Genomic DNA, 25,440 nt, shown 5'->3' on the forward strand with positions numbered 1-25,440 from the left:
ATTGCTTCGAGCAATTTTTTTTTTTTTAAGACATTTGCTAGTACTGAGCAAGCTTGAAATAAATCAAAATAATGTTGTTGTTTTTTTTAAACCAAAGAATAAGAAAGCACCTATTAAACAAAATCTTTTTGCAAACCAAATGTAAAAAAAAATATTGTGGTGTTTCTCTTTATAAATTAGGCTAAATTAAAGGGACACTGAACCCAAATTTTTTCTTTTGTGATTCAGATAGAGCACGCAATTTTAAGCAACTTTCTAATTTACTCCTATTACCAACTTTTCTTGGTATCTTTATTTGAAAAGCAAGAATGTAAAGTTTAGATCCCGGCCCATTTTTGGTGAACAACCTGGGTTGTTCTTGCTGTTTGGTGTATAAATTCACCCACCAATAAACAAGTGCTGTTCAGGGTCTGAACCAAAAACTGTCTGGCTCCTTAGCTTAGATGCCTTCTTTTTCAAATAAAGATAGCAAGAGAACGAAGAAAAAATAATAATAGGAGTAAATTAAAAAGTTGCTTAAAATTACATGCTCTGTCTGAATCATGAAAGAAAAAATGTGGGTTCAGGGTCCCTTTAAATGTTGCAACGGCCATTTTTTTTTCAATATTTAACAAAAAGTCAACTAATTTATTTCAAATTTTCAGCAATTCCAGTCATTGAGATGCCAACAAAACTATTATTGAAAGTAATCTGTTAACCTAGTACAAATTTGGTACAAGCAACCTGGAAAAAAAACATAATTTATGCTTACCTGATAAATTCCTTTCTTCTGTAGTGTGATCAGTCCACGGGTCATCATTACTTCTGGGATATTACTCCTCCCCAACAGGAAGTGCAAGAGGATTCACCCAGCAGAGCTGCATATAGCCCCTCCCCTCTACGTCACCCCCAGTCATTCGACCAAGGACCAACGAGAAAGGAGGAACCAAGGGTGTAGTGGTGACTGGAGTATAATTTAAAAATAATTACCTGCCTTAAAAAACAGGGCGGGCCGTGGACTGATCACACTACAGAAGAAAGGAATTTATCAGGTAAGCATAAATTATGTTTTCTTCTGTTAAGTGTGATCAGTCCACGGGTCATCATTACTTCTGGGATACCAATACCAAAGCAAAAGTACACGGATGACGGGAGGGATAGGCAGGCTCTTTTATACAGAAGGAACCACTGCCTGAAGAACCTTTCTCCCAAAAATAGCCTCCGAGGAAGCAAATGTGTCAAATTTGTAAAATTTGGAAAAAGTATGAAGCGAAGACCAAGTTGCAGCCTTGCAAATCTGTTCAACAGAGGCCTCATTCTTAAAGGCCCAAGTGGAAGCCACAGCTCTAGTGGAATGAGCTGTAATTCTTTCAGGAGGTTGCTGTCCAGCAGTCTCATAGGCTAAACGTATTATGCTACGAAGCCAAAAAGAGAGAGAGGTAGCAGAAGCTTTTTGACCTCTCCTCTGACCAGAGTAAACGACAAACAGGGAAGACGTCTGTCGAAATTCTTTAGTTGCCTGTAAGTAAAATTTTAGGGCACGAACTACATCCAGATTGTGCAGAAGACGTTCCTTCTTTGAAGAAGGATTTGGACACAAAGATGGAACAACAATCTCTTGATTGATATTCCTGTTAGTGACTACCTTGGGTAAGAACCCAGGTTTAGTACGCAGAACTACCTTATCCGAATGAAAAATCAAATAAGGAGAATCACAATGTAAGGCTGATAATTCAGAGACTCTTCGAGCCGATGAAATAGCCATTAAAAATAGAACTTTCCAAGATAACAACTTTATATCAATGGAATGGAGGGGTTCAAACGGAACGCCCTGTAAAACGTTAAGAACAAGATTTAAACTCCATGGTGGAGCAACAGTCTTAAACACAGGCTTAATCCTCGCTAAAGCCTGACAAAAAGCCTGAACGTCTGGCACTTCTGACAGACGTTTGTGTAACAGAATAGACAGAGCTGAGATCTGTCCCTTTAATGAACTAGCAGATAAACCCTTTTCTAAACCTTCTTGTAGAAAAGACAATATCCTAGGAATCCTAACCTTACTCCAAGAGTAACCTTTGGATTCACACCAATATAGGTATTTACGCCATATTTTATGGTAAATCTTTCTGGTAACAGGCTTCCTGGCCTGTATTAAGGTGTCAATAACTGACTCAGAAAACCCACGTCTTGATAAAATCAAACGTTCAATTTCCAAGCAGTCAGCTTCAGAGAAGTTAGATTTTGATGTTTAAAAAAAAAAAAAAAACGAACTGTGCTTGAAAAGCACTGAATATATATAACAGATGAAATCAATCAGCTTTGTAAAACAAAATGCAACTTAGCAAAGGCTTGTACCCAGTAGCAAGAAATAACTAACCCTGAGGCATAAAAAAGTTAAAGAATAAACGTTTTTTATCACAGTCAACTACAATCTTACAGCTCTGTTAGATTACTTCCCTCAAATTAGCTTTGAAGATCCCTGGGTTTTGTAGAGATAAACCGGAACATGCAGGAAAAAACAATGAGCTTTTGACTGAAATTTTTGATGCGTAGCAAAAGCGCCAAAAAAGGTCCCACCCCCTCACACACAACAGTGAGAGAGATTAAAAACTGTCATAATTAGATCCAGCAACTGCCAAGTGGAAAAATAGTGCCCAAACATTTTATTCACCCAGTACCTCAGAAAATGAAAACGATTTTACATTCCAGCAAAAACGTTTAACATAATTAAGAATTATTAAAAAGCCTGTTGTATTTCTATTAGGCTAAAATCTTATATACACAGTGTAATTCCAGTGAAGTACCATTCCCCAGAATACTAAATTATACATACATGATATAATGTCGGTATGGCAGGATTTTCTCAGCAATTCCATTGTTAGAAAATAAAAACTGCTACATACCTTTTTGCAGAATAAACTGCCCGCTGTCCCCTGATCTGAAGTTTACCTCTCCTCAGATGGCCGAGAAACAGCAATATGATCTTAACAACTCCGGCTAAAATCATAGTAAAAACTCTGGTAGATTCTTCTTCAAACTCTACCAGAGAAGGAATAACACACTCCGGTGCTATTAAAAAATAACAAACTTTTGATTGAAGAAATAAACTAAATAAAATCACCATAGTCCTCTCACACATCCTATCTAGTCGTTGGGTGCAAGAGAATGACTGGGGGTGACGTAGAGGGGAGGGGCTATATGCAGCTCTGCTGGGTGAATCCTCTTGCACTTCCTGTTGGGGAGGAGTAATATCCCAGAAGTAATGATGACCCGTGGACTGATCACACTTAACAGAAGAAATACCTTTAATACTGAATAGTCTGGTGAATTTAAACTATACCGTATAACATGTTCAAGATTACATTTCTCAATAGCTAAATATTTTAACTAATATCCAAGTCTGTGATAATTTTTAAACCATGCATAAAATTACAGTAAACTTTTGTCATATCTACAGTTTTTATCTGTGCACTATTCACTAAAATAATATACATCCATAGCACTAATGTCAGCTGACACTAGTAATGAATTAAAGGCATTAACTCAGCAACAAGTTTGGCTGAACATGTCATGAAGAGTGGATTGAAAGAATCCACCAAGTTGAAAAGTTTATGCAACCAGACTATCTTCACTGATAACCATTAATAGTTAAAGAAAAAAAAAAAACTTCAAACGCGATAACATAAATATGAAGATGGCAATCTTTCAAGGAAATACTCAAGTATGTGAAAGAACAAAGAAAAGACCAATAAATTATTACCTTGAACGTCAGTAGGTTCACCTACATCAGGAATTCCATCTGATCCCACTAACAGAGAAAGACTTTGAATTTTCAGAGACTTTTCAGAAGCAGATAACTAGAAGTGAAATGGATAATTACAAAAATGGAAATTTTTGACACTACTTTATAGCTGTATGAACAATTATATTCCCCATGTTATCACAAAAGTACAACATAACTCAATAAATTAACCCTTTCCCGCTGGGACTTATTTGTCTACATAGGAACAAAGTTCCCACGTAAACAAATAAAAATTGAAAACACGCAATCGTTTATGGGATTGCGTGATTTCAATGATGGGATCGGGTCAGGGAGGGAGTGACTATGATGCTAGGCACGCCCTCCAGCCCACAATCCCATTTAGGAAGCTTCACTGCTGCCTAACTGCTAGGACGTTCCATGCTGTCCTAACGGCATTAAAGCCCAGCCCAGTTAGGACGGCACAGAACTTCCTAACAGCGAGAAGGGGTTAATAAATGGACATTAACGCTATCTATCTATTTATTAACGTTTTTTTTTTTTAAAAAGAAGACTTCGGGTAAAACAAAAACAAAAAACACAATAACCATTTGTTTTTATGCTAACAGGGAGCATCACTGTCCGCCAACAGATGCGGAAGTTACTTATCAACCAGTTAAATTTCTATCCCAAATATTTGTTGTGCAGTTCCATTTAGTTTAAAAATTAATTTAAACAGATTTTAAGCAAAATGATACACAAACATTTACTAAAACATCTAAAACATAATGTTTCAAAATGTATTACAATGCTTTGCTTTTTTAAATTGATATTTTCGTGCTGAATAAACTAACATTTCTAGGTGCGAGTTTTCCCTATCAGCCACTGAGCAACAGAGTCCCAGGACATGTTTAAATTCTGCTTTTTCATATACATCAGAGATGGCCAACTGGCGGCCCATGTGCCATATTTTATGTAGCCCCAGGTAAAAGTGGAAGTAAAAATTATGCTTTGGACAGTTTTGGAGGTGTGGCCACTTTTCTTGCCATCCACTCAAAAAAGCCCATGGGGGGGGGGGGGGGGAAGAAAAGCTTAGAGGGCACCCTGCAACCTTGCCAAAATCAGGCTCTGTGTCACTGGGCATTTTTGGGAATTATTTGTGTGTAGCCATAAATGTATATGCTCTCATTGATGGTTCTAAAATTTTGAGCTGTGGCCCTTAACGTTTCTAAAATACTAATCTGCAGCCCCCCATGTGTTAGTAAGTTGGTCATTACTGATTTAAACTTTAAGAGGATTTGATAGATCAATACTTTTTTAAAACAAATTTTAAATAAATATACTTCTATCAATTTTGCTTATTTTCTTTGTATTATTTGTCAAAGAGTAATGGTAGATGAGCTCAGGAGCATTTGTGTGTCATTAGCCATATGGCTGCAATGTTTGCAACAATGTTTATAGCAATGTTTTACACAGATACAACCACTGCTGTCATAAACTGCTAATGTGCCATGTTCCTAAGATCCTGACCGACTAAATAGGTTGACTATTCATTAAAGGATACCAAATCGAAGTCAATTTGATAATAGAAGTTAACATGCTCCATCTGAATTATGAATATTTAATTTTGAACCTGGTTAGCTCTTGCTGATTGGTGGGTAAATGTAGTCACCAATCATCAAGCACTACCCAGGTGCTGAACCAAAAATGTACCAGCTCCTAAGCTTACATTCCTGCTTTTTAAAATAAAGAGATACCAAGAGAATGAAGAAAAATTGATAATAAGAGTAAATTAGAAAGTAGCTTAAAATTGCATGCTCTATCTGAATTTTGAAAGACAAAAAAATTGGGTTCAGTGTCCCTGTAATGCAAAATAAATATAGGAAGCTGGTAAAATTAAACTATTTGCAAAACATTTTTCAATATTTGAAAATAAAAGTATTTATGAATCTATGAAATATTAGTACATGTATATGACAGTGTACATTATTATCTAGTTTATATTTCACTGCTGCTACAAAAACTGAATCACTGGAAAATGATTTATGCATATTTATCCTATACAATTACCCTTATTACATAAAATCCCTCTGAAAGCTGGTACTGTATTACCTGCTGCTGTGGATTCTCATGGGCATATGCAGAAGTGATTACCGCAGCAGGTATTGTGCCCCTACAAACTGAAAGTCGCACAAAACTACAGCTTCATGTCTGTCTAAGATGGTTCAACACCGATTCTGCTCAGTTATAATTTATGAAACTGTCTTTTTAAAGACATTTATAATCTCCATTCTGTAGCTAAATATATATTGCTGATTTCTGTCCTACAATAATACCTACCTAGTATCTACACTGTTATTGCAAATAACGATATTGCCTGTCAGCAACATTAATAATCAACTTTAAGGGAATGCATGACGGAGTAGATGGTGTCTGTGTGTGCGTGTGGGGGGTAGAAATTAGTGCATAAGTAAAAGAAAACAAATCCAAGCTTCAGCCTCTCTGTGAGGTTATCGAACAAACATGATTTTCTGAGTATTTTACAACAAAGGCAATCAAAATAAAATAAACATATTACATTGTTGTAGTGATGTCCGTAATGAAGAATTTAAAGGGGACTATATTTTGGGGACAACTCTGACATACATTAATATTGAAATAGTGGTATTAAAGGTAAGGTGTGCTAGTTAGTATACGCTTTTGGGGTAACTTACCTCTATCCATAGCAATTTATTCTTGGTATACATCACCCACCCCAATTATTTTTAACTTATAAAGTATATATGATATCGAGAATCCATTTTTGGAGTGCCATTCTCAGTTCCTCTTCTCTATGTCTTTATTTCCCTTCACCTCTTCTCTCTATATTTTTTTACTATATTTTTGAGTTTAATGTGCATCTGAATAAACTCCACCTCTCTAAAAGTTATCACTTCAATCAAAACTGCATCATTTTATTTAACAAAATATAGTAGTTGTGCATTTTAAGGTATATCATTCTTCTAGCTAATTTTAACTGTACTAAAAACAAATCTAGAACCATAATGCAAATAAGGGAGCTCACCTTTTGCTTGGATATTTTCGGGCTTCAGAGAAAAATTCATTTGGAAAGCAAAAGAGAGAGAGGGGAAAAAAAAGAAGGAAACAACAAATTAATAGTTTACTTTATAGAATCACTGCAGAAACTGGCACAGATAAGACGTCCGCCCCATATTCTAATATTAGCATGGAGCTTGTCCAGTACTGAAACACTAGCACTGGTTTACGTTTAACAGAACTGTGTAGTAGAACAATGTGCTTCTTCTATTAGAAGTTTAATTTCCTTATAGACACAGGAAGCCATGACCAATATTTTGTTAGCAAAGGAACATTGAAGCTGTAAGAAATTACTAAAGGAACCACTCAATGCAGTAGAATTACATAATTACAGTAGATTATTTTCTGACATTTATTTTTGTCTCCCATTTTCCGGCCCCCTATATCATATCATATCAGCCAATCACAGACTAGTATATGTATACCCTGTGAGCTTGTGCAAACGCTTAGTAGTATCTTGTTCCACAGAAATGTGAATCTAAAAAGACTGTGCAAAATTTTAAAATGGAAAGTGTCTTAAAACTGCACGTTCTATCTAAATCATAAAAGTTTATTTTGACTTGAGTGTGTCTTTAAAGGGTATAATACCGGTAGAAAATCCTTTATCTAAACTGCTTGGGACCGGAAACGTTTCAGATTAAGGAATATTTGCATCTGTAAAATGGGACAGTTTGGAGAGGGGATAGGACCAAGTGTAAACAACATCTTATCTCATTTAGGCAATATTTACATATAATACACCTTATACATGCAACCTAAAGTTAGTTTTATACCATTTTAATACTTTTGTATACATAGTACCTGCAGAAAGCTAGTACAATACTGTAATCAGAAAGATAATAGTAGTTTTAAATAAATAGAGAGTATTATTTGCATTTTTTAGAACACAAAAATCCAACCAAAGACACGCGGGGAAAAATAGTAATTTTAGATTTTTCTTTTTTTAAATATTAAATTAAAAAGTTTCGAGTTTAAATGTTTGGATTTTGAAATCCTGGGTTTGGGGATTTAAACATCTACAGCATAGATTAGCACATTTAAGTTAAATATTATATTTTAGTGTTTCTCAGCCCTAGTCCTCAAGTACTTGCAGCAGTTCCGATTTTGCGCATTTTCCTGCTTGGGTTAATGAATGGCCTATTATAGAGAATATCAGCGGTCCTCAAGTACCCCCCCAACAGGCCAGGTTTTCATTATAGATAAACTAGTACACAGAAAAAAAAAATCAGCTGATGGGTAAGAGCAGGTTTGTAACCATGGTAACTGAACAGCTGATTACTTCACCTGTGCACTGGTTCAGCTTTAATGAAAACCTGGCCTGTTGGTGGTAATTGAGGACCGCGGTTGACAAACACTGCTTAAAAGGGACTATAAAGTCATTATTTGGTATTAGAAATGCATAGTGTATGTAAAGCACTTAATAGGACATAAAAAGAGTAAAAAGAAAATGTTCTAATGTTTTAGATAATAGTATTATTGTACTAATATTTGCATATAACTATGTGTTTAACCCCTGTAAAGTGTTTAAAAACATAGTATAAAGGTAGCTCCAGAGCTACCTTTATACTATTTTTTCAAACACTTTAAGATTATTTTGCTAGAGGGCAAACCCAGCCATATTGCTCAATAGTGGAGTAACATGCACATATGATACTAAATAGATTCAAATTTAAAGGAACGGTAGAGTCAAAATTAAACTTTAAGGAATCAGATAGAGCATTGCATTTTAAACAACCTTTTTATTCTGAAACAACCATGTCCTTGAGCTACCTCTGTAGCATGCAAACCGCTCAGCAAACCCAGAGACTATCTAGCAATATATTCTGTGGTTTGTGTCCACAGAGTACCTCTCTGCAGACTTAGGTTTTAGAGCTTTCAGACGCTAAGCAGTACGCACGATTCTGCATAGAAATGCCATCATTGCAGTAGCAGAAAATAAACACTGGAGAGTTGCATTTAAATAAATAAAACAAGTGCACAGTTTAAAGGGACCGTATACACCAGTTTTAATATAACTGCATGTAATCGTCACTACTATAAAGAATAATATGCACAGATAGTGATCTAAAAACCAATATAAAACCTTTTAAACACTTACTTAAAAGCTCCCAATTTAGCACTGTTGATGAGGTTAGGCTGGGACCCACACTGACAGGGGTTGACAGCAGACCCCCCCCTGCATATGAAAAGACTCATAAAAACAGAAGCAGTCTGGAGTCTGTATACATCAGTAAACATCTAAAACATTGAGGCTTGGTTAGGAGTCAGCACAATGTTATTTAAAAATAAGCAAAACTATACATTGTTACAAACACACTCCCAGGTGGACTATATAAATGGATAATCTACAAAACATTTATGCAAGAACATTCTAGTTTACAATTTCCCTCTAATGATACTATTGTCTTGTGGGGCTCTTTTTAATACAAGTCTGTCCTGCAGTTGTTTGACAAACCTCTTGAAAGATCAACTAACGACAACTGAAGTAGTAAAGCCCAACTACTGCTTCCAGAGCTGGCTGTGGTTTAACACCTTCCTTTCCAGTCTACTTTAATATATATGTATTATAAATAAGATATATTTGGAAAAAATTAACACTTACTTTTGATGAGATCCACACAAGCTGGAAAGTTTTTCCAGTTCTTTGCTGCTAAGACCTTTTTCTGAGATTTGAGGAGATGGCAAAGGGCTGGATCCAGTAGCCTTCCATTTGGTTTCTATAGTAAAAAATAAATAAAACAAAATTAAAAATCTAGAATTAAAGATACAGAAATATATTATTATTCTACATTATTAAAGGGACATGAAACCCCTTAGAAATATATTATTTTATGATTTAGATTGAGGATTCCATTTTAAACAACTTTCTAATTTACTTCTATTATCACATTTTCTTTATTCTCTTGGTATTTTTTTGTTAAAAAGCGGGGACGTAACCTCAGGAGTGTGCATGTGTCTGGAGCACTAAATGGCAGCAGTTTTGCAAGAATGTTATCCATTTACAAGAGCACTAGATGGCAGCAATATTTCCTGCCATGTAGTGATCCAGAGGTCTACCCAGGTATCCCTTGAACTTTGAATACCATGTACTATGTAATACCAACAAAAAAATGTAAAAAAAAAAAATGGAAACTTTTTTTTTTTTTTTAAATTATATGATCTGTCTGAACTACTAAATCATTTTTTTGGGGGGTTTAATATCATTTTAAGCTGACAAAAAATAAATAGCATGTTTATAAAACACAACATATTGCTATTTTTCCTCAAACATGAAAAATTAACTAATTAGCTATGTGGACTTTGAGACTTAAAGTGAATGTAAATTTAGATGATAAAGTGCCCTGTTTTTAAAAATCTGATTAAAAACAGGGGCACTTTACTTGTGTTGTGAAAATACGTACCTTTTAATCTTGACAGCTGCTGCATCACTTCCCCCGCCTGTCGCAAAGCCTCTTCCTGGGTCTAAAATGAGGATTCCGGCTTCCTCCAATCACAGTGTTGAATGAGACACTGATTCCCCCGGGGGGGGAAGCAGTGATTAGAGGAAGACCGACCCGTCATTTCTAACGTATGAAGAGGCTTGCGACGACCGGGGGAATCTCTGGAGCGGCTGTCAAGATTAAAAGGTATTTTTTCACGAGTGAAATGTAAATTTTGATGAATTAAAGTGCCCCTGTTTTTAATCGGATTTTTAAAAACCGGGCACTTTATCATCTAAATTTACATTCAATTTAAAAGGGACATTAAACAATAAAAAATACTAGATAGAAGGATGTATTCAAAGAATAACACGTAGATGTATTTTTTAAGATTCATTAGCTGCATAAATAATAACAAAAACAGAATTTATGTTTACCTGATAAATTACTTTCTCCAACGGTGTGTCCGGTCCACGGCGTCATCCTTACTTGTGGGATATTCTCTTCCCCAACAGGAAATGGCAAAGAGCCCAGCAAAGCTGGTCACATGATCCCTCCTAGGCTCCGCCTTCCCCAGTCATTCGACCGACGTAAAGGAGGAATATTTGCATAGGAGAAAACATATGATACCGTGGTGACTGTAGTTAGAGAAAATAAATCATCAGACCTGATTAAAAAACCAGGGCGGGCCGTGGACCGGACACACCGTTGGAGAAAGTAATTTATCAGGTAAACATAAATTATGTTTTCTCCAACATAGGTGTGTCCGGTCCACGGCGTCATCCTTACTTGTGGGAACCAATACCAAAGCTTTAGGACACGGATGATGGGAGGGAGCAAATCAGGTCACCTAGATGGAAGGCACCACGGCTTGCAAAACCTTTCTCCCAAAAATAGCCTCAGAAGAAGCAAAAGTATCAAATTTGTAAAATTTGGTAAAAGTGTGCAGTGAAGACCAAGTCGCTGCCTTACATATCTGATCAACAGAAGCCTCGTTCTTGAAGGCCCATGTGGAAGCCACGGCCCTAGTGGAATGAGCTGTGATTCTTTCAGGAGGCTGCCGTCCGGCAGTCTCATAAGCCAATCTGATGATGCTTTTAAGCCAAAAAGAGAGAGAGGTAGAAGTTGCTTTTTGACCTCTCCTTTTACCAGAATAAACAACAAACAAGGAAGATGTTTGTCTGAAATCCTTTGTAGCCTCTAAATAGAATTTTAGAGCACGAACTACATCCAAATTGTGAAACAAACGTTCCTTCTTTGAAACTGGATTCGGACACAAAGAAGGCACAACTATCTCCTGGTTAATATTTTTGTTAGAAACAACTTTCGGAAGAAAACCAGGTTTAGTACGCAAAACCACCTTATCTGCATGGAACACCAGATAAGGAGGAGAACACTGCAGAGCAGATAACTCTGAAACTCTTCTAGCAGAAGAAATTGCAACCAAAAACAAAACTTTCCAAGATAATAACTTGATATCAACGGAATGTAGGGGTTCAAACGGAACCCCCTGAAGAACTGAAAGAACTAAATTGAGACTCCAAGGAGGAGTCAAAGGTTTGTAAACAGGCTTGATTCTAACCAGAGCCTGAACAAAAGCTTGAACATCTGGCACAGCCGCCAGCTTTTTGTGAAGTAAAACAGATAAAGCAGAAATCTGTCCCTTCAAAGAACTTGCAGATAATCCTTTCTCCAAACCTTCTTGAAGAAAGGATAGAATCTTAGGAATTTTTATCTTGTTCCATGGGAATCCTTTAGATTCACACCAACAGATATATTTTTTCCATATTTTATGGTAGATTTTTCTAGTTACAGGCTTTCTGGCCTGAACAAGAGTATCAATGACAGAATCTGAGAACCCTCGCTTTGATAAAATCAAGCGTTCAATCTCCAAGCAGTCAGTTGGAGTGAGGCCAGATTCGGATGTTCGAACGGACCTTGAACAAGAAGGTCCTGTCTCAAAGGTAGCTTCCATGGTGGAGCCGATGACATATTCACCAGATCTGCATACCAAGTCCTGCGTGGCCACGCAGGAGCTATCAAGATCACCGATACCCTCTCCTGTTTGATCCTGGCTACCAGCCTGGGAATGAGAGGAAACGGTGGGAACACATAAGCTAGGTTGAAGCTCCAAGGTGCTACTAGTGCATCCACTAGAGTCGCCTTGGGATCCCTGGATCTGGACCCGTAGCAAGGAACCTTGAAGTTCTGACGAGACGCCATCAGATCCATGTCTGGAATGCCCCACAATTGAATTATTTGGGCAAAGATTTCCGGATGGAGTTCCCACTCCCCCGGATGAAATGTCTGACGACTCAGAAAATCCGCTTCCCAATTTTCCACTCCTGGGATGTGGATTGCAGACAAGTGGCAGGAGTGAGTCTCCGCCCATTGAATTATTTTGGTCACTTCTTCCATCGCCAGGGAACTTCCCGAGACCAAAGACCCTGAGCTTTCAGGGGTTCCCAGACCGCGCCCCAGCCCACCAGACTGGCGTCGGTCGTGACAATGACCCACTCTGGTCTGCGGAAGCTCATCCCTTGTGACAGGTTGTCCAGGGTCAGCCACCAACGGAGTGAATCTCTGGTCCTCTGATCTACTTGTATCGTCGGAGACAAGCCTGTATAATCCCCATTCCACTGACTGAGCATGCACAGTTGTAATGGTCTTAGATGAATTCGCGCAAAAGGAACTATGTCCATTGCCGCGACCATCAAACCTATTACTTCCATGCACTGCGCTATGGAAGGAAGAAGAACAGAATGAAGTACTTGACAAGAGCTTAGAAGTTTTGATTTTCTGGCCTCTGTCAGAAAAATCCTCATTTCTAAGGAGTCTATTATTGTTCCCAAGAAGGGAACTCTTGTTGACGGAGATAGAGAACTTTTTTCTACGTTCACTTTCCACCCGTGAGATCTGAGAAAGGCCAGGACAATGTCCGTATGAGCCTTTGCTTGTGGTAGAGACGACGCTTGAATCAGTATGTCGTCCAAGTAAGGTACTACTGCAATGCCCCTTGGTCTTAGCACCGCTAGAAGGGACCCTAGTACCTTTGTGAAAATTCTTGGAGCAGTGGCTAATCCGAATGGAAGTGCCACAAACTGGTAATGCTTGTCCAGAAAGGCGAACCTTAGGAACCGATGATGTTCCTTGTGGATAGGAATATGTAGATACGCATCCTTTAAATCCACCGTGGTCATGAATTGACCTTCCTGGATGGTAGGAAGAATTGTCCGAATGGTTTCCATTTTGAACGATGGAACCTTGAGAAATTTGTTTAGGATCTTGAGATCTAAGATTGGTCTGAATGTTCCCTCTTTTTTGGGAACTATGAACAGATTGGAGTAGAATCCCATCCCTTGTTCTCCTAATGGAACCGGATGAATCACTCCCATTTTTAACAGGTCTTCTACACAATGTAAGAATGCCTGTCTTTTTATGTGGTCTGAAGACAATTGAGACCTGTGGAACCTCCCCCTTGGGGGTAGCTCCTTGAATCCAAAAAACTCTAAGCCATCTCCGTGGAGATGTTGCCTGTGCAACGGCAAAGAGAATGACTGGGGAAGGCGGAGCCTAGGAGGGATCATGTGACCAGCTTTGCTGGGCTCTTTGCCATTTCCTGTTGGGGAAGAGAATATCCCACAAGTAAGGATGACGCCGTGGACCGGACACACCTATGTTGGAGAAATAAGTACAACTTTTTAGTGTCTATAAAACAATGGGAGCTGCCATGTTGTAACTTAAGTTACCTTCTCTGCTATGGAGAATTATAGAGATAGTTATAAATAGGTCACTAAAGTGTGCAGCCAATGGCTGTGTGAAAAATAACAGTGTTCTGCACTTCCATTTCTAACAGGAACTGAAAAGCTCACAATTTCAGAATGGAATTACAGGAAAAGGAGACAAAATAATAATATATACTATTTATCATTTTATATTACCATATTAACTTGTTTAATGTACCTTTAATAATTAGTTTTTTCTTCCATTGTAAAACAATATTGTAAAATGCATTAGTCTTGTTCCTGTGCTTAGCAAACCAACATTTTCTGTTATGAAAGTTTGTACCTCTTTACCAATAGCTGCAGGAGTTTTCTCTGACAGCCGGTGAACATTAACAAAGCAGTATATATTGAACATAAATGTGCATTTCCTGCTAATTTCAATTTGTTTAACCCTCTTTATAATAAAAAAATAATAAAAAAACCACGTTTGCATGAGGTAAGTAAATTATGTAACAGGGGTTCATTTTTAAATCAGGTTTTATTTTTTAAATGCTTCATTCATTGCACGGTTTTCAAAGCAGTGAAGAAAATAACACTTCTTAGTGTCGGTTAAACTTAGCAATGACGAAAACGACTTGCTCCAATCATTGCTCCCCCCCCCCCACCCCCGAGCGTCCATCTCATGAGGCCATGCCGTGATTGGAGGAAGCCGGTTTCGTCATTGCTGTGTAAGTACAGCAGGAGAAGCAGGCGGGGGATTGGCGATCCCACTTTGTACAAGAGAAAGGTAAGTATTTGTAAAAATATGGTACAATGTAAACATTCATGAATAAATGTGCCCCTGTTTTTAATAGTTTTTTTAAAAACAGGGCACTAATTCATAAAAATTTACATTCACTTTAAGCTATGAAATGCACAAATAATTTGCATAACAACATAATTTGATTTAATGATAATTTGTGCAACAAACATTGAAAAAATATATATTAGCTAATTTTAGCTTATTATTGTCTTCAATTTTAGCTTGGTAGTCATTAAAATTAGACAGGTGGTGTACACATTAACTACATCCTAGGGAGAACACTGTAAATCCTTCTGCAGATTACTAATAGCATATGTAACTGTGATATTGTTACAATGTTTAACAAAAATGTATGTCTCTTCACACCATTTTATATTTAAACATTATGAGAATCAACTATCAAGAAAAGCAAAATTAAATGACCTAAAAAACAAAAACAAATATATTCTACTTTATATATTTGGGATTAAAGTAAATGTAAAGTTACATAAATAAGTGCCCGGTTTTTAAAAATACTATTAAAAATAGGGGAACTTTCATTCATTAAAATTTACATTGCAGCAATTTTGTTTTAAAATACTTACCTTTTTCTTTATGAAACCAGACCGGTGATCAAGTATTTAAAAAATAAAGTAAAAAAAATGCTGCAAGGTAAAGTTTAATGAATGAAAGTGCCCCTGTTTTTAATAGCATTTTTAAAAACCAGGCACTCGTTCATTCAAATTACATTCACTTTAAGTGTGTTATTTTTATTTGATTACTAAAAAATAGCTCCTCCTATCTAAATTTTACTTTAAGAGTGGCATCTTTGTAAAGCCATGAAGCAAATCTTGTTCCATATGCAGGGCCGTCTTTAATATTGATTGGACCCTGGGCAAAAATTTTCTTGGCCCCCCCCACCCCATGCAATTTTGCTCTCCAACCCAACATCCCAAAAAACAACTAAATCAATTTTTTTTATTATTATTAGCCCAGCGGTGCATCATCCACTGCTGGGCTAATCATTTAAAAAAAAAAAAAATGCAATATGTGAAACTGGACCTCAGCAGTACTAATAAGTAAATAAATATAAAAATTCCTCCACTCTGGATTCATTTAATATTCTTTTGAATGTGATTCTGGTGTGAGGTTAGCTGGATAAGGGAGATTTAGGGCAGCCAACAGGAGCAAAGCAAGGTAAAGGAGGAAGCATGGAGGTGCAGACAAATATAAGTTTACTGACTGGAACAGCAGAACTACTATGGAAAGCTGTAAAATCTGAGACAGAGAGAAAATAAAAACTATAAAAATAAACCTTACATTAATGTGTGAAGTATCAGCATGACGCTATACATCAGCCACAAGAGCACATGTCGCTTCTTTGCTAGGAACAAGTTCCCTCTCACCCTGAACTAGACAATGCTGCATGGGGAGGGGCGTGTGTGCACTAACTTATTCTTCCCACTGACACCTTTCTACAAAGCACTATTCCCCTAACAAACTTCAGTTAGTTGATCTTAGGGCCACAGCAGAAAGAGCAGGGCTAAGGGGACCAGTAGACTGGATGCTGTCTGTCCAAGGCTGCATGGATACAGTGTGAGATGAGTCACACAGCCTCAAGACTGAAGAGAGCAGTGTATGCAGCTGCACAGATGCTCAAATCCTCATGTGCCTGCCGCTCCAGCTTTCTGCTGCATGCGCCTACAGTCAGCCCTACCCAGAAACAATCCCCACCACCAGAGCAGTTACCTGGTAACAGTGGTAACCCCAGTAGGACCTTTTCTGATGCAGTGGGAAATGGCTGGATGCCGAGTTAGGGCTTTGCATTCAGTGCTGCACAGTGCACATCTAAAACAGCACATGGCACTAGCTTGGCAAGTCACATGACACCGGCACGGTCTGGCACAGTTTTTTAAAAAATATAAGCAGAGTACTTTTGACTGTGACAGTATTAGGACTGAATGTGTGTGTTCCCCATGTCACATCAGCAGTCTGGTATGAACCATAAAAAAAAAAAAAAAATTTTTTTTTTTTTTTAGGACTCTTGGGCCCCTCAACAGAGACTGGGCCCAGGGCAGCTGCCCCTTTTGCCCTGTGTTAAAGACGGTCCTGTCCATATGCATTTTACGCCCTTCTAATGAAGGGTTTTAATATACTCTATGTGAGCTACTGGCAGCCAATGTGCAGTACTATACTGTAACATGCAGTGACTAAGGTGAAATTCTCCAGTGTCAGAAACAGATTGGATGAAAGACGGTTGGGAGAAGTGAGGACCAAAGTGATAAGTGTGGCAGATTCAGGACAAGGTGGACATGATACTCTTCTCCATTTAAAGGGACATTATACACTCATTTTTTATTTGCATTAATGTTTTGTAGATGATCTATTTATATAGCCCATAAAGTTGTTGTTTTTTTAAATGTATAGTTTTGCTTATTTTTTAAATAACATTGCTCTGATTTTCAGACTCCTAACCAAGCCCCAAAGTTTTATGAAAATACTGACAGATACCTAACTCCAGCTTGCTCCTGTTTGTGTAAAGGGTCTTTTCATATGCAAATGAAGGGGGAGGGGGGAGTGTCTTATTTGCCACTTGCAGTGGGCTTTCCAACTACCTTTTCAATAGAGTTAAACTGAGAACTTCTAAGTAAGTTTTTAAACATTTTTATGTTGTATTTTAAGATCAGTATCTGTGCATCTTATTCTTTATAGTAGTGTCTATTCCATGCAGTTATATGAAAATGAGTGTATACTGTCCCTTTAAGCGCAAATGTTTCAAAATGTATGTGCTTTATTAATGGATGTTCCTGTGCTATATAAATAAAACAACATTTTTAGTAGGAGTTGTCCATATCAGCCAGTTGTACTGAGTTGTATAGAATCAAGGACTTTCTTTTAGTTTCACTTTAAATTTAAACAGCTTATATTTAAAGGGACATAAAACAAAAATGATGATTCAGATAGAGAATGCAATTTCAGTGAGAAACACACTTTTTTAATCCCTTAGGGCTGTTGCTAAACAATTTTCCAATTTACTTCTATTACCAAAATTGCTTCATTCTCTTGGCATCCTTTGTTTAAGGATCAGCAATGCACTGCTGGGAGCTAGATGAACACATCTGGTGAGCATATGACAAAGCATATACAGGGAGTGCAGAATTATTAGGCAAATGAGTATTTTGACCACATCATCCTCTTTATGCATGTTGTCTTACTCCATGCTGTATAGGCTCAAAAGCCTACTACCAATTAAGCATATTAGGTGATGTGCATCTCTGTAATGAGAAGGGGTGTGGTCTAATGACATCAACACCCTATATCAGGTGTGCATAATTATTAGGCAACTTCCTTTCCTTTGGCAAAATGGGTCAAAAGAAGGACTTGACAGGCTCAGAAAAGTCAAAAATAGTGAGATATCTTGCAGAGGGATGCAGCACTCTTAAAATTGCAAAGCTTCTGAAGCGTGATCATCGAACAATCAAGCGTTTCATTCAAAATAGTCAACAGGGTCGCAAGAAGCGTGTGGAAAAACCAAGGCGTAAAATAACTGCCCATGAACTGAGAAAAGTCAAGCGTGCAGCTGCCAAGATGCCACTTGCCCAAAAGCACAAGGTGTGCAATACTCAGAGACATGGCCAAGGTAAGAAAGGCTGAAAGACGACCACCACTGAACAAGACACACAAGCTGAAACGTCAAGACTGGGCCAAGAAATATCTCAAGACTGATTTTTCTAAGGTTTTATGGACTGATGAAATGAGAGTGAGTCTTGATGGGCCAGATGGATGGGCCCGTGGCTGGATTGGTAAAGGGCAGAGAGCTCCAGTCCGACTCAGACGCCAGCAAGGTGGAGGTGGAGTACTGGTTTGGGCTGGTATCATCAAAGATGAGCTTGTGGGGCCTTTTCGGGTTGAGGATGGAGTCAAGCTCAACTCCCAGTCCTACTGCCAGTTTCTGGAAGACACCTTCTTCAAGCAGTGGTACAGGAAGAAGTCTGCTTCCTTCAAGAAAAACATGATTTTCATGCAGGACAATGCTCCATCACACGCGTCCAAGTACTCCACAGCGTGGCTGGCAAGAAAGGGTATAAAAGAAGAAAATCTAATGACATGGCCTCCTTGTTCACCTGATCTGAACCCCATTGAGAACCTGTGGTCCATCATCAAATGTGAGATTTACAAGGAGGGAAAACAGTACACCTCTCTGAACAGTGTCTGGGAGGCTGTGGTTGCTGCTGCACGCAATGTTGATGGTGAACAGATCAAAACACTGACAGAATCCATGGATGGCAGGCTTATGAGTGTCCTTGCAAAGAAAGGTGGCTATATTGGTCACTGATTTGTTTTTGTTTTGTTTTTGAATGTCAGAAATGTATATTTGTGAATGTTGAGATGTTATATTGGTTTCACTGGTAAAAAACATAATTTATGCTTACCTGATAAATTCCTTTCTCCTGTAGTGTAGTCAGGCCACGGGTCATCCATTACTTATGGGATATTAACTCCTCCCTAACAGGAAGTGCAAGAGGATCACCCAAGCAGAGCTGCTATATAGCTCCTCCCCTCTACGTCATACCCAGTCATTCGACCAAAACCAAACGAGAAAGGAGAAACTATAGGGTGCAGTGGTGACTGGAGTTTAATTCAAAATTTAGACCTGCCATAAAAAACAGGGCGGGCCGTGGACTGACTACACTACAGGAGAAAGGAATTTATCAGGTAAGCATAAATTATGTTTTCTCCTGTTAAGTGTAGTCAGTCCACGGGTCATCCATTACTTATGGGATACCAATACCAAAGCTAAAAGTACACGGATGACGGGAGGGACAGGCAGGATCTCTACACGGAAGGAACCACTGCCTGAAGAACCTCTCTCTCAAAAACAGCCTCAGAAGAAGCAAAAGTGTCAAATTTGTAAAATTTGGAAAAAGTATGAAGAGAAGACCAAGTTGCAGCCTTGCAAATCTGTTCAACAGAGGCCTCATTCTTAAAGGCCCACGTGGAAGCCACAGCTCTCGTAGAATGAGCTGTAATTCTTTCAGGAGGCTGCTGTCCAGCAGTCTCATAGGCTAAACGTATTATGCTACGAAGCCAGAAAGAGAGAGAGGTAGCAGATGCTTTTTGACCTCTCCTCTGTCCAGAATAAACGACAAACAGGGAAGAAGTTTGGTGAAAATCTTTAGTTGCCTGTAAATAAAATTTCAGGGCACGGACTACGTCTAGATTGTGCAGAAGTCGTTCCTTCTTTGAAGAAGGGTTAGGGCACAATGATGGAACAACAATCTCTTGATTGATATTCTTGTTAGTGACTACCTTAGGTAAGAACCCAGGTTTAGTACACAGAACTACCTTGTCTGAATGGAAAATCAGATAAGGAGAATCACAATGTAAGGCCGATAACTCAGACTCTTCGAGCCGAGGAAATAGCCATTAAAAACAGAACTTTCCAAGATAACAGCTTGATATCAATGGAATGAAGGGGTTCAAACGGAACACCCTGTAAAACGTTAAGAACTAAGTTTAAGCTCCACGGTGGAGCAACAGTCTTAAACACAGGCTTAATCCTGGCCAAAGCCTGACAAAAAGCCTGAACGTCTGGAACTTCTGACAGACTTTTGTGTAAAAGGATGGACAGAGCTGAAATCTGTCCCTTTAAAGAACTTGCAGATAAACCCTTTTCTAAACCTTCTTGTAGAAAAGACAATATCCTAGGAATCCTAACCTTACTCCATGAGTAACTCTTGGATTCGCACCAGTGTAAATATTTACGCCATATTTTATGGTAAATTTTCCTGGTAACAGGTTTCCTAGCCTGTATTAAGGTATCAATTACTGACTCCGAAAATCCACGCTTTGATAAAATCAAGCGTTCAATTTCCATGCAGTCAGCTTCAGAGAAATTAGATTTTGATGTTTGAAAGGACCCTGAATTAGAAGGTCCTGTCTCAGAGGCAGAGACCAAGGTGGACAGGATGACATGTCCACTAGATCTGCATACCAGGTCCTGCGTGGCCACGCAGGCGCTATTAGAATCACCGATGCTTTCTCCTGTTTGATCCTGTCAATCAATCGAGGAAGCATCGGGAAGGGTGGAAACACATAAGCCATCCTGAAGGTCCAAGGTGCTGTCAGAGCATCTATCAGGGCCGCTCCCGGGTCCCTGGACCTGGACCCGTAACAAGGAAGCTTGGCGTTCTGGCGAGACGCCATGAGATCCATATCTGGTTTGCCCCAATGCCGAAGTATTTGGGCAAAGATCTCCGGATGAAGTTCCCACTCCCCCGGATGAAAAGTCTGGCGACTTAGGAAATCCGCCTCCCAGTTCTCCACGCCTGGGATGTGGATCGCTGATAGGTGGCAAGAGTGAGACTCTGCCCAGAGAATTATCTTTGAGACTTCCATCATCGCTAGGGAACTCCTTGTCCCTCCTTGATGGTTGATGTAAGCCACAGTCGTGATGTTGTCCGACTGAAACCTGATGAACCTCAGAGTTGCTAGCTGAGGCCAAGCTAGAAGGGCATTGAAAACTGCTCTTAATTCCAGAATGTTTATGGGAAGGAGACTCTCCTCCTGAGTCCATGATCCCTGAGTCTTCAGGGAATTCCAGACAGCGCCCCAACCTAGCAGGCTGGCGTGTGTTGTTACAATCGTCCAATCTGGTCTGCTGAAGGGCATCCCCTTGGACAGATGTGGCCGAGAGAGCCACCATAGAAGAGAATTTCTGGTCTCTTGATCCAGATTCAGCATAGGGGACAAATCTGAGTAATCCCCATTCCACTGACTTAGCATGCACAGTTGCAGTGGTCTGAGATGCAGGCGTGCAAAGGGAACTATGTCCATTGCCGCTACCATTAAACCGATTACCTCCATGCATTGAGCCACTGACGGGTGTGGAATGGAATGAAGGACACGGCAAGCATTTAGGAGTTTTGTTAACCTGTCCTCTGTCAGGTAAATTTTCATTTCTACCGAATCTATAAGAGTCCCTAAGAAAGGAACTCTTGTGAGTGGCAATAGAGAACTCTTTTCTTCGTTCACCTTCCACCCATGTGACCTTAGAAATGCCAGTACTAACTCTGTATGATACTTGGCAGCTTGGAAACTTGACGCTTGTATCAGAATGTCGTCTAGGTACGGAGCTACCGATATTCCTCGCGGTCTTAGTACCGCCAGGAGAGAACCCAGAACCTTTGTGAAGATTCTTGGAGCAGTAGCCAACCCGAAGGGAAGAGCTACAAACTGGTAATGTCTGTCTAGGAAGGCAAACCTTAGGTACCGGTAATGATCCTTGTGAATCGGTATGTGAAGGTACGCATCCTTTAGATCCACTGTGGTCATGTACTGACCCTTTTGGATCATGGGTAAGATTGTCCGAATAGTTTCCATTTTGAATGATGGAACTCTTAGGAATTTGTTTAGGATCTTTAAATCCAAGATTGGTCTGAAGGTTCCTTCTTTCTTGGGAACCACAAACAGATTTGAGTAAAACCCTTGTCCGTGTTCCGACCGCGGAACCGGGTGGATCACTCCCATTAGCAAAAGATCTTGTACACAGCGTAGAAACGCCTCTTTCTTTGTCTGGTTTGTTGACAACCTTGAAAGATGAAATCTCCCTTTTGGAGGAGAAGCTTTGAAGTCCAGAAGATATCCCTGAGATATGATCTCTAACGCCCAGGGATCCTGGACATCTCTTGCCCAAGCCTGGGCGAAGAGAGAAAGTCTGCCCCCTACTAGATCAGTTTCCGGATTGGGGGCCCTCACTTCATGCTGTCTTAGGGGCAGCAGCAGGTTTTCTGGCCTGCTTGCCCTTGTTCCAGGTCTGGTTAGGTCTCCAGCCCTGTCAGTAACGAGCAACAGTTCCTTCCTGTTTTGGAGCGGAGGAAGTTGATGCTGCTCCTGCCTTGAAGTTACGAAAGGCACGAAAATTAGACTGTCTAGCCCTTGGTTTGGCTCTGTCTTGAGGCAGGGCATGGCCCTTACCTCCAGTAATGTCAGCGATAATTTCTTTCAAACCGGGCCCAAATAATGTCTGCCCTTTGAAAGGTATGTTAAGCAATTTAGATTTAGAAGTCACATCGGCTGACCAGGATTTTAGCCACAGCGCTCTGCGCGCCTGAATGGCGAATCCGGAATTCTTAGCCGTAAGCTTAGTTAAATGTACTATGGCATCAGAAATAAATGAATTAGCTAGCTTAAGGACTCTAAGCTTGTCTATAATTTCATCCAATGGAACTGAGCTAATGGTCTCTTCTAGAGACTCAAACCAGAATGCCGCCGCAGCCGTGACAGGCGCAATGCATGCGAGGGGTTGTAATATAAAACCTTGTTGAGTAAATATTTTCTTAAGGTAACCCTCTAACTTTTTATCCATTGGATCTGAAAAGGCACAGCTATCCTCCACCGGGATAGTGGTACGCTTAGCCAGAGTAGAAACTGCTCCTTCCACCTTAGGGACCGTCTGCCATAAGTCCCGTGTGGTGGCGTCTATAGGAAACATTTTTCTAAATATAGGAGGGGGGGAAAAGGGCACACCGGGCCTATCCCACTCCTTGGTAATAATCTCTGTAAGCCTCTTAGGTATAGGAAAAACGTCAGTACACGCCGGGTACCGCCATAGTATCTATCCAGCCTACATAATTTCTCTGGGATTGCAACCGTGTTACAATCATTCAGAGCCGCTAATACCTCCCCTAATAATACACGGAGGTTCTCAAGCTTAAATTTAAAATTTGAAATGTCTGAGTCCAGTTTATTTGGATCAGATCCGTCACCCACAGAATGAAGCACTCCGTCTTCATGTTCTGCCAATTGTGACGCAGTATCAGACATGGCTCTAACATTATCAGCGTACTCTGTTCTCACCCCAGAGTGGTCGCGTTTACCTCTAAGTTCTGGCAATTTAGATAAAACTTCAGTCATAACATTAGCCATGTCTTGTAAAGTGATTTGTAATGGCCGCCCTGATGTACTTGGCGTTGCAATATCACGCACCTCCTGAGCGGGAGATGCAGGTACTGACATGTGAGGAGAGTTAGTCGGCATAACTTTCCCCTCGTTGTCTGGTGAAATTTTCTTGAAATGTACAGATTGGCTTTTATTTAAAGTAGCATCAATGCAATTAGTACACAAATTTCTATTGGGCTCCACATTGGCTTTTGAATATATTGCACAAAGAGATTCCTCTGTGTCAGACATGTTAAAACAAACTAGCAATTAGCCTAGCAAGCTTGGAAAATACTTTTCAAATAAATTTACAAGCAATATAAAAAACGTTACTGTGCCTTTAAGAAGCACACAAAAACTGTCACAGTTGAAATAACAATGAACCGGATTAGTTATAGAAACCAAATTTTCACAGTAAATGCATTAAGTTAGCAAAGGATTGCACCCACTATGCAATGGATGATTAACCCCTTAATACCAAAAAACGGATAACAATTGAAATTATAAGCGTTTTTATCACAGTCAAAGCACAGTCTCACAGGTCTGCTGTGAGTGATTACCTCCTTCAAAACTAGTTTTGGAGACCCCTGAGCTCTGTAGAGACGTCCTGGATCATGCAGGGAGAAAAAGGCAGACTGTGACTGAATTTCTACTGCGCAATAAAAGCGCCAAAATAGGCCCCTCCCACTCATAATACAACAGTGAGGGAAGCTCAGTAAACTGATTTAATTCAAAACAAACGACAGCCATGTGGAAAATAACGCCCAAAACAATTTTTCACCAAGTACCTCAGATAAATAAACGATTAACATGCCAGTAAACGTTTAAAAACATAATTTATGCTTACCTGATAAATTTATTTCTCTTGTAGTGTATCCAGTCCACGGATCATCCATTACTTATGGGATATTAGCTCCTCCCCAACAGGAAGTGCAAGAGGATTCACCCAGCAGAGCTGCTATATAGCTCCTCCCCTAACTGCCATTACCAGTCATTCGACCGAAAACATGCAGAGAAAGGAAAACCATAGGGTGCAGTGGTGACTGTAGTTTAATGGAAAAATTACCTGCCTTAAAGTGACAGGGCGGGCCGTGGACTGGATACACTACAAGAGAAATAAATTTATCAGGTAAGCATAAATTATGTTTTCTCTTGTTAAGTGTATCCAGTCCACGGATCATCCATTACTTATGGGATACCAATACCAAAGCTAAAGTACACGGATGACGGGAGGGACAGGCAGGCTCTTTATACGGAAGGAACCACTGCCTGAAGAACCTTTCTCCCAAAAACAGCCTCCGAAGAAGCAAAAGTGTCAAATTTGTAAAATTTGGAAAAAGTATGAAGAGAAGACCAAGTTGCAGCCTTGCAAATCTGTTCAACAGAAGCCTCATTCTTAAAGGCCCAAGTGGAAGCCACAGCTCTAGTAGAATGTGCTGTAATTCTTTCAGGAGGCTGCTGTCCAGCAGTCTCATAGGCTAACCGTATTATGCTACGAAGCCAAAAGGAGAGAGAGGTAGCCGAAGCTTTTTGACCTCTCCTCTGACCAGAATAAACGACAAACAGGGAAGACGTTTGTCGAAAATCCTTAGTTGCCTGTAGATAAAATTTCAGGGCACGGACTACATATAGATTGTGTAGCAGACGTTCCTTTTTCGAAGAAGGATTAGGACACAAAGATGGAACCACAATCTCTTGATTGATATTCCTGTTAGTGACCACCTTAGGTAGGAACCCAGGTTTAGTACGCAGAACTACCTT

General features: G+C 39.4%; 1 protein-coding gene across 2 annotated transcripts in view; it reads right to left on the bottom strand.

The window, feature by feature from the left end:
• The window catches only part of CNST (consortin, connexin sorting protein), a 405,923-nt gene that overhangs the window by 197,321 nt on the left and 183,162 nt on the right, over positions 1 to 25,440 (bottom strand). For both annotated transcript variants that reach the window (XM_053711046.1, XM_053711045.1), the window contains exons 7-9: positions 9,417 to 9,531; positions 6,783 to 6,804; positions 3,740 to 3,836 (exon numbers count right to left, since the gene is read on the bottom strand). In XM_053711046.1, the coding sequence (XP_053567021.1) occupies positions 3,740 to 3,836; positions 6,783 to 6,804; positions 9,417 to 9,531 (234 nt within the window). The remainder of the gene's footprint in view (positions 1 to 3,739; positions 3,837 to 6,782; positions 6,805 to 9,416; positions 9,532 to 25,440) is intronic.

This window comes from Bombina bombina, chromosome 4 (genome assembly GCF_027579735.1).
Source record: "Bombina bombina isolate aBomBom1 chromosome 4, aBomBom1.pri, whole genome shotgun sequence".
In the NCBI taxonomy this organism is placed as follows: domain Eukaryota; kingdom Metazoa; phylum Chordata; class Amphibia; order Anura; family Bombinatoridae; genus Bombina; species Bombina bombina.